At 43.9% G+C, this 12,641-nt stretch overlaps 1 protein-coding gene across 1 annotated transcript in view; it reads left to right on the top strand.

The window, feature by feature from the left end:
- Positions 1-11,199, top strand: part of abcc1 (ATP binding cassette subfamily C member 1 (ABCC1 blood group)) — a gene marked incomplete at both ends in the record, with an annotated part of 30,205 nt that extends 19,006 nt beyond the window's left edge. Inside the window, 12 exons of the mRNA XM_080550636.1 lie at positions 3,837-3,888; positions 4,132-4,264; positions 4,401-4,608; positions 7,740-8,050; positions 8,341-8,540; positions 9,046-9,172; positions 9,496-9,597; positions 9,738-9,884; positions 10,032-10,190; positions 10,441-10,607; positions 10,768-10,962; positions 11,091-11,199. Coding sequence (XP_080406762.1) covers positions 3,837-3,888; positions 4,132-4,264; positions 4,401-4,608; positions 7,740-8,050; positions 8,341-8,540; positions 9,046-9,172; positions 9,496-9,597; positions 9,738-9,884; positions 10,032-10,190; positions 10,441-10,607; positions 10,768-10,962; positions 11,091-11,199 — 1,910 coding nt within the window. The remainder of the gene's footprint in view (positions 1-3,836; positions 3,889-4,131; positions 4,265-4,400; positions 4,609-7,739; positions 8,051-8,340; positions 8,541-9,045; positions 9,173-9,495; positions 9,598-9,737; positions 9,885-10,031; positions 10,191-10,440; positions 10,608-10,767; positions 10,963-11,090) is intronic.
- Between the last annotated feature and the right edge of the window lie 1,442 nt (positions 11,200-12,641).

The following is a 12,641-nucleotide window of genomic DNA, read 5'->3' as shown; positions in this document are numbered from 1 at the left end:
AAATTTCGCAACGTCAATAACGCATCGGCCTTTTTTTTTTTTTACCTCCGTTGCGAAAGGGCCCCCGCCGCCACCTTGCGGGGGGGCCTCGGGATTTTGCGGTACGCCACTGGCTCACATCCAGTCATCCGCTCACTGCTCTCCATCAAAAATGGCACATCCATCAATAATATTACATAATAACAACTGCTCTGATTAGATTGCTTAGATTGTTGAATACATCAACGGGGGGAAAAGCGAGATGAACTCGCGAGTATCATGCTTCCTCCATTGAACGGAAAGTCCTATCTATTCCATTCAAAGTGTTTTAGCCTTCCCCCTTTCCACTGGTAATAAGGAATTGGCAAGAATAGATCGATATAAATAGATCAACATAATGCAGCACTATCATGCACAGATCAGCCTTAAAACATGTAACGTTAGATATATAACTGAGCGATGTATTTCTACAGAAAGGCTGACTGACGCGGGGCTCATACAATCTCCGCGTTTGTTATAGATACGAGTGCTCCGGTGTCTTGCTGGTAGTCAAATATATTTATTTATATATACAGCATATGGATGTCACGTGCCTGTTACCTGCCGCTTTCAGTTCTAGTAGATTTGTAGTTTAGATCTCGCAACCAGGGAAACGCCGACATGTGTTAAAGGGAGCAAGACGCGAATCTACCGGCATTTGACTCATGAGTGAACGGCGAAAATGGCTGGACGGCACAGCGTGGGATTCCATTGAAGTTACAGGGAACTATGTGTGAAAGAGGCTTCAATGATTTCAACATTTGAAGAGTCAGAAGTGTTCTCTTTGTTGTGTTAACAATAGTGATGTAAGTTAGATTTGGTGAGATCACTATGGAATATTAAATCATCAATCTTTGCTCACTACATAGCCTTTCTTACCTTCAGGTGTGCATGAACGAAGGTTATCAACTGTGAAATTATATCGGTTATCATATCGGTTATCATATCGGTTATCGGCCACGAGAAGCGGGTAAACATCGGTTATCGGTATCGGTTGGAAAAAATGCATATCGTGCATCCCTAATTGAAATGACATTAAACTAAGATAATACGATGGTTAGCATAATTTTTCTAATCTTTATTAACAAGTTATTACAGAAACAGTAAGTGACATTTTCCGAGAGCGAAATCTGTTGTGGTATTTAAAGATGGCGGTTAGCGAAGAAATCTATGAACATGGGATGACGATTTCCATTGACCAATCAACGGTGTGCAGCGTCACACGTCACACGCAGCCTGGCAAAAAAGTACCTTTGGTACCTTTCGCTACCCATCCCGAACAAGAACTAAAACCGGCACGGGTACAAGAAATGGCACGGGTACTTTTGGCAGTGGAGAAAGGCTAAAGACCAGGGCCGACCCGGTGGCCCTGTAGTGGAAAAGCGCCATAATACAGTCTGGGCACAGCCCTGCTCTGCATGTGTTTGCATGTCAGCTGCAGTAAGCACTCATTCCTACAGAAAACAACCAGAGATGCCTTACAGATAGGGCTGCATCTAATTTTTTGTTTTTTTCGATTAATCAAACGATTTTTCTTGTTCTCGATTAATCGAACGACTAATTTATTGATTATTCTAAAGAGTTTTTTTTCTTGCTTAATTAATTTACCGAAAATAAATATCAAAAACGTATTATTAAAGTATGCACTGCAGGGCATTATTCCGCAACTAAAGGTAGCCAGTACCAGTCTTAACTGGTAATCTCCATTTTACAGTCCAACATAAAGGGCCCTATTATGCACTTCATAAGTCTTAAGCAATAAGACGAGGTGGTAGATCTAAACTTAAGACGTGGAGGCGTGGTCAAGGCCACTTTGCTATTATGCGTGCGGTAGTGGGCGCCTAAGACCCGGCGCTAAGCCCAGAAATTAGTCATGGGTGTGTTTTGGGCGTCTTCTCAATCAACCCAATCAGCGTGCCAGGTGCCATTCCCTTTAAGAACCGAACCAAAGTCTCTCTCTGGGGTGTGCATAGATTTGGGTTGCTTTTGTGGAAAAAGTCCCACACTGTTTTGCCTCATCCTGAAAAAGAGACACATAAAGCACATTAGAATAATGATAATAGTGGCATATTTAAAAATGTGTCTAATTTCCACATCACTGCTGTGTTATAATAATAATAACAATAATAATAATAATAATAATAATATAAACCCTTTTTGTCAGATGCCTGATCAGAAAAATACAGCTGCCGTCTTGACAAAGCGATGCCTTTGCTTCATACATGGTCGTGAATCCATGCTTTGACCACATTATGCAAATCGACGTATTTCCGTAATCGATTACGTTGATGAGTCGCCCCAGCCCTACTTAGAGAAGGGCAGGTTGAGCGACAGCATTCTGGGGTTGAACGATAAACGTGCAGGCTGGGTCTACAGATCCGCCTGTCTGCAAGGCGTCTCAGATTGATAACAGTAGACTTATGGACTGCTTGGCCAGGCAGCGTGGATTGTGAGTGTGTTTTCCTGTGGGGACGACCATTAAAGGTAGACTCAGCAATGTGGCGTTGCATTAAGTTGCAGGGACGACTTCTGCCACAGACCGGCAAGGCATTTCACTCCGCCTTTTCATACAGCCATCAAGTCGCGTTGCCTTGCACATGCATCATATACCCATCATCCATCATATACCCGTCATGCATCATATACCCATCTGGCTAGCGCAAGTGAAACGTCTTGCTTGTTTGTATCTTAAGTTGGTTCACTGCTGGCAGGAACGTCACATCGTTGATTCGCTGTTAATGGCAGAAAAGCCTGGCCCAGTATGTTACTCAGTAGGACTTTTATATTTCCTCTCAGAGTATCGTTCATGCCACTCTCTCTGTATCAAAACAGGCTGCTTGAGGTTAATGCTACTCTACAGTGGTTTAAGCGAGTGCTTGCTACTCTACAGTGGTTTAAGGGGTGTGGTTGGTATTATAAAGTACACTTTTGGTAGTTTCTAGCACTCAGTAGGTTAGGTTAGATTTCATTGTTTGGTGGGAAAATGGTCTGGCCAATTTCAATGGGTTGTATACAGTACTACATTGTTATTGTATATGCAAGTTATATGAGTTGTTTTGAATGTACAGTAAGCACATTTGCAGTTAGCACAGGTGATGTTTGGAAACAAATGTGACACAGTCTGGTGAAAAGGGCTGTATGTCGGCAATTAAGTCACTTAAATGAGCAAAAATCTTCTTTTAAATAAATGAAAATGTGTTTATTACGAAAGTTGAAGTGTTGAAGAGCCCACTCGATATAACACACAACAGTTTTAGGATCACTAAATACCTATCATTTGTGAATTGGATTCACTGTATTGTCTGCAATAGGCTACTGGGTAAGTGATACATGGCTTGTGAACAGACTTAAGTTTTAGGAATGTTCAAAAGCTAGGACTGTGTGATCATCTAACTATGTGTAGTTATGTATTTTTAACATATTGATGTTCTATCAGCGGGTTGTGATGTGTTAAATATGCAGTTAGATGTTCTTAGCGATGTTCCTTTTTAGCCGCTAGCTATTAGCAGCTGTTTTGAGTATGTTTTTATTCAGAGCGATATTCTCCAGTATTTGGTTTGAGGTGTATCAACATTAAAATAAGAATATCTTCTTCAACTATTTTCAGATTTCTGATGTATGACACATAATTTGAAAGCTTACAATCTGGACTTTCATAATTTGGAATTTGTAAAATTACCATGCCCTACTTGAGGACTTTTTAACCAGACCATGTCACAAGTTGAGTGTTAAAAGCACGTAGAATTGCTCTCAGGTTGTTTGTGCTCTCATGCCTGTGCTCTCTTTGACCAGGTGTGTGTGTTTCTCTCTTTCTCTAGAAACTGTGCCAAAGAAAGGACAAGAAAATGGTGGTCCTGCTGCTGTCATTGGGTGAGTGAAAGCAAAGTGTATGACCCCTTACCAGTGTCCTCTACCCAAGAAACTAGTTAATCGTAATTACAATGATTTTTATCCAAGTTGCAACAGCGTCATTCTCAGTAGAATCCAGAAACCAGAGTTAAAATCCGCTGCCTCTGTGCCCTTGAGCAAAGAAGCTGGATTCAAGTATCAGCAGTGAAAACGCTGTGGTACGACGTGTCGCAATCTTGGATGTGTCTGTGTTCCTTTTTCCAGGCAGGGCACTCAGAACAGCACAGGTGCGGACAAATCCACACAGAAGGCCGATGGAGATGGGGTACTAGGGAAGAAGGCGAAGAACGCAGAGGTCGGCAAACTCACAGAGGCTGACAAGGCTAACACAGGACAGGTAAGACTGAAAGTTGGCTTGAGCAGAGACTGGTCTGTGTGTGTGTTTGTGTTTATACGTTCGCATCAATGTACCTTTGTGTCCATTTGTGTAGGTATGTGTACATTAATGATTGTCCTCCATGTTTGTCCTCCAGGTGAAGTTTTCAGTGTTCTGGCAGTATATGAAGGCCATCGGCGTGCTGCTATCCATCGTCAGTATCGTCCTGTTCTTTAGTCACCACCTGGCCTCGCTCATGTCCAACTACTGGCTCAGTCTGTGGACTGACGACCCAGTCATCAACGGCACCCAGCCCAACAGAGGGATGAGACTGGGGGTGTACGGTGCACTGGGACTCTCTCAGGGTAAGGGTGTAGGGATGTGTGTGTTATAGTATCAGTGATTTTAGCTGATAGGTCACACAGCTCAACAGGACCTCTCTCAGGAGGGGTGTGTGTGTGTGTGTGAATATGTATGCATATGCATATGTATATGTACACTATGTATATACACTACTGGTCAAAAGTTTTAGAACACCTTCAGTTTTTATAGAAATTTAGCTAAAATGCTAAAATGTCATCAATCATACTGTGTAGATTAGGATGTCACCAACTCAACACATTTTATATATATATATATATATATATATATATATATATATATTTATAATATAATTTTCTCTTGATCCTGAACTCCCCATTCCCTGCCAGTGACAAACATACCCATAATATGATGGTAGCTACCACTATTCACATCTCACACGAGAGATGGTGCGGAAACTGCATTGCATGTGTTGGATTTGCTTAACGCTTTATATATATATACAGTATATCTCAAAAGTGAGTACACCCTTTAGATTTTTGCAAATATTCTGTTATATCCTTTCAGGGGATAACATTATCCTACTGAAACTTTGATATAATTAAAGTAGTCAGTGTGCTGCTTGAATAACAGTATAGATTTATTGTCCTTTGAAAATTACTCAGTACACAGCTCAGTGTTTCCTCTATATGCATTTATTGGTGGCGGACCGCCACGAATGAATTTCCTCCGCCACTAATTGATTCAGTCCACAAAAAAAAAAAAAAAAAATCCACCTCTGATCATTTTAGCTGATTAAAATATATCTGATCCTAGATCAGCGCTATAATGGATGTTGACTAAAAGTGCACCTAAATCCACGCCCATCTCTCTCTAACCACTGATCCAAAATCAGATTAATGACATTAAACATTCAGTTGACGACGTGACACAAGGGCTACTCCTGATTGGTCTAAATGTGAACCATCTAAAAGATACAAAAAGCTGATCTAGCTAGCTAGGTGCACAAATAAGATATCACGTTAAATAACTTCGAAAAATTAAACGAAAACAGCGACAGATGGATGGATTTTTCAAGAAAAAAGATGTCCCAGACACTTCAAACATTGCTGAAGCTAGCAGTGGCTATGAGCGATCCGAAACTGCATGGCTGGCAGGAGCAAAGGAGCTAGTTGGTGGATCAGCTAACAACGTTTATGGCGGGGTACCACCACCACCAGCTACAACTACAGCGGGAGAACAAGCAGCAGCTACTGTGCGCTGTGGTATGTACACCATATATTACTTTCGTTTGTTACTTTTATTTGGACTTTGGATTTCAAGACCACTTTAATTCATGAAAAGGTCCAGAGTTTCTTGTTGCAAACAGAGGAAGGACAAACAACAGATGCGTTGAAACCAACACCCAAGCATGCCAGGACGATGGCTAATTTGATAATTTTTATAGACATGATAGACATGATAGACATGATAGCCATCACATCTAGTTGAAAAACTGTCGCAAGTTGAAGAACTTGCGCAAGTTGGAAATACTCTGAAACTTTCGCCAAGTTGGACATACTTTTCCTGTTGTGTTTGAGACGGAGCCAGACTGCTCGTTTGGAAGGACATTGGATCCGTGAGTAACGTAAACTTCAGCTTCAGAGCTGATGGATGGAAACCGGTATCACAAGTTTATATTCTGTATATTTTTTATTTTTTTTTGCCATCCTCCCTCTAGTTTTGGTTGAAATGAGGTCGCTGTGCGCGCGGACAGGGCTCTCCGCCACTAATGTAAAAATTCCTGGAGGAAACACTGCAGCTGTTAATGTCTAAACAGCTGGCAACAAAAGTGAGCACTCCATAGTGAACATGTCCTAATTGTGCCCAATGATGTTGTTTTCCCGCCCTGGTGTCATGTGACTCGTTAGTGTTACAAGGATTCAGGTGTAAATGATAAGCAGGGCAGTTAAATTTGGTGTTTTGGGCACAATTCTCTCTGAATGCTGGACAACATGGCACCTCATGGCAAGGAACTCTCTGAGCGGCTGAAAAAAAGGATTATTGCGCTTCACAAAGATGGCCTTGTCTATAAGAAGATTGCCAACACCCTGTGCTTGCAGCACAGTGGCTAAGATCATACAGCGGTTTTCCAGGACAGGTTCCACTCGGAACAGGCCTCGGCAGGGTCGACCAAAGAAGTTGAGTCCACGTGCTCAGCGTCATATCCAGAGGTTGGTTTCCAAAAATAGACGTGCGAGTGCTTCCAGCATTGCTGCAGAGGTTGCAGAAGTGGGATGTCAGCCTGTCAGTGCCCAGACCATACACCGCACACTGCATCAAATCGGTTTGTATGGCCGTCGCCCCAGACAGAAGCCTCTTCTGAAACCGATGCATAAGAAAGCCCGCAAACAGTTTGCTGAAGACAATGAATCCAAGAACATGAATTACTGGAACCATGTCCTGTGGTCTGATGAGACCAAAATAAACCTGTTTGGGTCAGATGGTGTCCGGCGTGTGTGGCGGCACCCTGGTGAGGAGTACCAAGACAAATGTGTTTTGCCTACAGTCAAGCATGGTGGTGGCAGCATCATGGTCTGGGGCTGCATGAGTGCTGCCGGCACTGGGGAGCTGCATTTCATTGAGACAATAAATATATACTGTTATTCAAGCAGCACACTGACTACTTTAAGTTATATCAAAGTTTCATTAAGATAGTGTTATCCCCTGAAAGGATATGACAGAATATTAGCAAAAATCTAAAGGGTGTACTCACTTTTGAGATATACTGTATAATTAAATAATGCTCTATAGTAAAACCCATTTCCAGCCACTTTTCTTGCTGTATCACTTGAATTCATTGTTGCAAACACAATTATGGATATGAAATTAAGGGATTATTTTTGGCCTCTTGGTTATAAACCAATTTTGTAGAGTGATTGAAATAATGTCGTCCCATCGACTGTGATTTTCCTCTCCACCATTCAACTTTGTAGTTTTACATTTTTAAAAAATGTCTCCCCAGGCCTCAGGGTCGCATTCCTGAGCAGTTTTGTTCCTCTCCATTTGCTCGGTTTTGTAATGACAACCTGATCCAAACAGTGTGTAATTGATTGATATGCAAATCAGAGACCCTATTTAAAACAGAGATCTTAATGTCACAATAACCCTCTTCCCTCTTTGTCTCACCCCTTAGGCATGGCCGTGTTCTGCTACTCCATCTCTGTGTCCATTGGGGGGATCTTTGCGTCGCGGTACCTCCACCAGACCATGCTCTACAATGTCCTCCGCTCCCCCATGTCCTTTTTCGAACGCACTCCCAGCGGCAACCTGGTCAACCGCTTCGCCAAGGAAACAGACACCATCGACACGATCATCCCCAGCATCATCAAGATGTTCATGGGGTCCATGTTCAACGTGATGGGCTCCTGCGTGGTTATCCTGGCCGCCACGCCGCTGGTGGCTACCATCATACCTCCTCTGGGGCTTCTCTACTTCTTTGTGCAGGTCGGTCTGTGAATTTAGATTCTGATAGGTCTGTCTCAATACTTTAGTTACTTTTCCTTGGCTCTCTGTCTTCATTGTCATTGTCAGTTGAAAAGACGAGATGGGCGAGAGCAATGTTTAGGTGGGCTTACTTACACCTGTGAACTTCATGTAGATAAGTGCCACATAAGGAGAAAAGTCAAAGAAAGAAAGCCACTTTAAAGTGTTTAAATACTTTGAAAATATATCCTTCCTTCCTTAAAGTAATCATCCCTTGTTCTCTCAATGAACCCTTGTCTCTCCTCCCGTAGAGATTCTATGTTTCGTCGTCTCGTCAGCTGAAGCGGTTGGAGTCGGTCAGTCGCTCGCCCGTCTACACACACTTCAATGAGACCCTGCTGGGCACAAGTGTGATCCGCGCCTTCGGAGAGCAGGAGCGCTTTATCCGCGAGAGCGACGGTCGAGTCGACCACAACCAGAAGGCCTACTACCCCAGCATCGTAGCCAATAGGTAAGAAGTCAGTGCTGAACACTAGGTGGCAATGTTAGGAAGGACCCAGTTGGCTTCATCCTCATTAGTCTTGTAGGCCTACATTAAATATTTGGACTCATTAACAATTTGTGGTGTGTACTTATAGATACCTTTATAAAAATATAGATAAATGGCGAGCCAACCATTAACAAATGAGTTTTAAATGATATCCTGAGTCAATAATTATTATTTAATAATAACAATAAATAATACGTTCAAATAGTGTTTCTAAATGATTAATAAATGGTGAGGAAACTGTTTATGAACGGTTTACAAATGCTTTATTACAGAACGTTATTATAAATCGTTACCCATATATTTAGCTTGGCCAGGTTCAGAATGTACAAATCTAGATTAAGTTTAATCCTAGACTAAAGCATATTCAATTGCAAATCTCCATTGAAAGTGTGATTTGGCTTATTTTGCATACAAGAAACCTCCCCTTTGAGTGTTAGCGTCTGACACTGTTAGTCTTTGTGTGTAGGTGGCTGGCGGTGCGTCTGGAGTTTGTGGGCAACTGCATCGTTTCCTTCGCTGCTCTGTTTGCGGTAATGGCCAGGGCGAGTTTGAGCCCTGGAATCATGGGACTCTCCATCTCCTACGCTCTACAGGTGAGTCTGTAGCTCCATTAGCAGATTAACTCTGTATTCCCTTGCCTCCGAAAAACAGATGTTTTGTAAACAAACCCTGTGTTGCTATGTCTCGTACTCCACAGCTGTACTTGCTAGCTCTGATAACAAAAAGGGAAGGAGACTCTTGACCTGATTTAAATGCAGATTTGATCAAGCCAGTTTCTTCTGGTTGCAATATTCAGCCCCTTTCACTATCTTCCTCTCCCCTGTATCTCATCTCTCTCTTTCCTTCTCTCTTCTCTCTCTTTTCTCTCTCTCTCTCTCTCTCTAACTCTCTCTCTCACTCTCTCTCTTCCCTGTAGCTGACTGCTTCTCTGACGTGGCTGGTGAGGATGTCCTCAGATCTGGAGACCAACATTGTCGCAGTGGAGAGAGTGCAAGAGTACGGAGACACTGAGAAAGAGGTAAGAGGCAGGAAAAGACGCAAACCATTTACATTGCTTTATCCAAGAGAGAGACAATAATTAGGAGAGAGGAAGATAATGATGCTTGATAAGATAATGATGTGTGTGTGTGTGTGTGTGTGTGTGTGTGTGTTTTTCAGGCTGAGTGGAAGAATGACCAGTTTACCCTCCCCCCCGGCTGGCCCACTGAGGGACGCATAGAGATCAGAGACTTTGGCCTCAAGTACAGAGAGGACCAGGAGTTGGCCATCCGCAACATAACTGTCACAATCCACGGAGGAGAGAAGGTGTGTGTGTGTGTGGTGCCTTTGGCTGCATGTGTGTGCTTGTCTTGTACAGGGAAAGGGATTCTTTATCATAATCGTATTTTCTCATTTCAAAAGGGGTCGAAACATTTACATATATGGACATTTACATCGATGTATTGTTTCTAGGTTGGTATTGTTGGTCGTACGGGAGCAGGGAAGTCTTCTCTGACTCTGGGGCTGTTCCGCATCATCGAGGCAGCTGAGGGAGAGATCCAGATAGACGGGGTCAACATCGCACAGCTGGGCCTGCACGACCTGAGGTCCAGAATCACCATCATACCACAGGTAACACACACAAACAATGCCATTCAATTCAAGTTCGTTTAGAGTGCGTTTCGCACAGCTTCACAACACACTTGACACAGAAAGAAAAAGATAATTATACAATATGCTTATTTATACAAAAATTATACAATGTAGAAACAGAAAACAAGAGTTAACAGAAATAATAACATCACAACATGACCACACACACACACACACACACACACACACACACTGTTGCACCACTCTGACTGGATTCTCTCACTTCCAGGACCCAGTGCTGTTCTCAGGGTCTCTGAGGATGAATCTGGATCCCTTCGATGGCTACTCTGATGAGGAGGTGTGGAAGTCCCTGGAGCTTGCCCATCTCAAGAGCTTTGTGTCTGGCTTGCCAGATAAGCTCAACCATGAGTGCTCTGAAGGAGGAGAGAACCTCAGGTATGACAGCCTAGAGATACTCCCTAGAGAAGTCTACATGGGCATGAGTACACCATTCATTACCCAACATGTCCTCTGAGCATTCTCTCTCTTTACATTCTCTCTCTTTACATTCTCTCTCTTTACATTTTCTCTCTTTACATTCTCTCCATCTCTCCAGTCTGGGTCAGCGCCAGCTGGTGTGTCTGGCCAGAGCTCTTCTGAGGAAGACCAAGATCCTGGTTCTGGACGAGGCCACAGCTGCTGTGGACATGGAGACAGACAATCTGATCCAGTCCACCATCCGCACCCAATTTGACCACTGTACTGTTCTGACCATCGCCCATAGACTCAACACCATCATGGACTACACCAGGTAATGTACAGTATACACACACACACACATACACACATGCATACAGTAATAGTTTACATTACATACCACGTTAGATATGTTTCTGAGTCTCTATAACAGACCTGTCTCAACATTGTTCTGGCCTGCAGGGTCCTGGTTCTGGACAAGGGGGAGATGGCAGAGTTTGGTTCTCCTTCTAGCCTCATCGCCAAGAGAGGAATCTTCTATAAGATGGCCAAAGACTCTGGGCTTGTCTGACTGGAGGGGGGCATCTGAGGAGCCCACAGAGCCTACATCCATCCCTCCCTCCTGACAACACTCCTCCTCTCATCCCCGTTTCCTCTCCTCCAGTCTAGAGACCCTGCAGGGTACAGCTAGTGGGGAGAGCGAGAGAGAGAGAGAGAGAGAGAGAGAGAGAGAGAGAGAGAGAGAGAGAGAGAGAGAGAGAGAGAGAGAGAGGGAGAAGGAGAGCGAGAGGAGAGTAAAAATATGTTTAAAGTGAAAACCGAGAGAGCAGTCCGTCTCCCTACCTCGTCCACCACCACACTCCGCCACCCTGCCCCCTGCCCCCCCCTCCAGGACTGCCGACATCCCCCACTGTCTATTCAACTCATCTTTCTTCTGGTAGTATTAAAGATGCCCCTCCACCTTTGTCCGCCCCACTATGCCATCGTTGCCATCAGTGTTTGAAACAAACTCGGTCAGAATAAGGAACAAAGACTGGATGGTGAGGTTTATTATTTATTTGAGAGTGAATTGTTACCCCCCCCCCTAGAGAGTGAGTGAGGGAATTTCTGTCCACTCAGAGGACTCTGGTTTCTCAGTAGGAATGGAGGGGGGGGTGGGGGGGAGCGGGGGGAGCAGCAAACCTGGGGAGCGGCAACATCCATTCAGAGATAGGCACCGCCCCTCAGTGAGGTCATGACCCTTGACCCCCAGGCTAGGTGACCTGCCTGTCATAGACGCTGCCTTCCATTGATGACTCGTCCTTAGCGCTGGGTTTGCTACTAGGCCCCTGTGAGCCATAGAGCCCAGGCCAAATGCACAGTCCCAAATCAACTCCTGGCCCCTACCCACGGACACGGATAGGTTGGGTGTGAGCAGTGAGCAATGGAATGTACACTCCTATCCAACCTATCTGAGGGCTTGGAGCTATTATCAGTTTCTTGGGGACAATATACCCATTCAATCCTTTCAGATGGAGAAGAGTTGGAGACGTATCAAGGGGTAGGGGCTAAGGGTTGATTCGGGACTGAGCCAAAGTGTATTTATTTTAGTGTACTTCTTCCCAGGTGTGTGTGGTGCTCTTAGAGATTACCAGGCACGGCCGGTGGATTCTCCAAGGCCCTGCTCCAATGCCTCACAAAAATGCATCCTTCCCTCCTCCTTTGAGGTCATCATAGATCTATGAGTGTTGAACAGGTTCAAGGTGCATTAGGATTGAAACGTTGTTTTAACCATATCCAACCGCCTACAGATCAGTGATTACCTCAGGCACAGGAGGAAGGAGGGGATGCATGTCGTCAGTATTGGAACCAGGCCCCAGCCTTCTGCAGAGCCACGGTTGCCATGGTAACCCATGGCTATCGCTACTAGCTACTCCTGGGAGATAATGGCTTTAAACCTGCTTCATTTTTTCATGAATGTATTATTATCTTTTATAGTTGCCACATGTTGTGTTGTGTGTCCGGTTCATCTGT

The sequence above is a fragment of the Nansenia antarctica genome, assembly GCF_963989245.1.
Source record: "Nansenia antarctica genome assembly, chromosome: 2".
Lineage (NCBI taxonomy): Eukaryota > Metazoa > Chordata > Actinopteri > Argentiniformes > Microstomatidae > Nansenia > Nansenia antarctica.
Note: the sequence above shows the minus strand (reverse complement) of the source record. Positions and strands in the feature narration are given on the sequence as shown.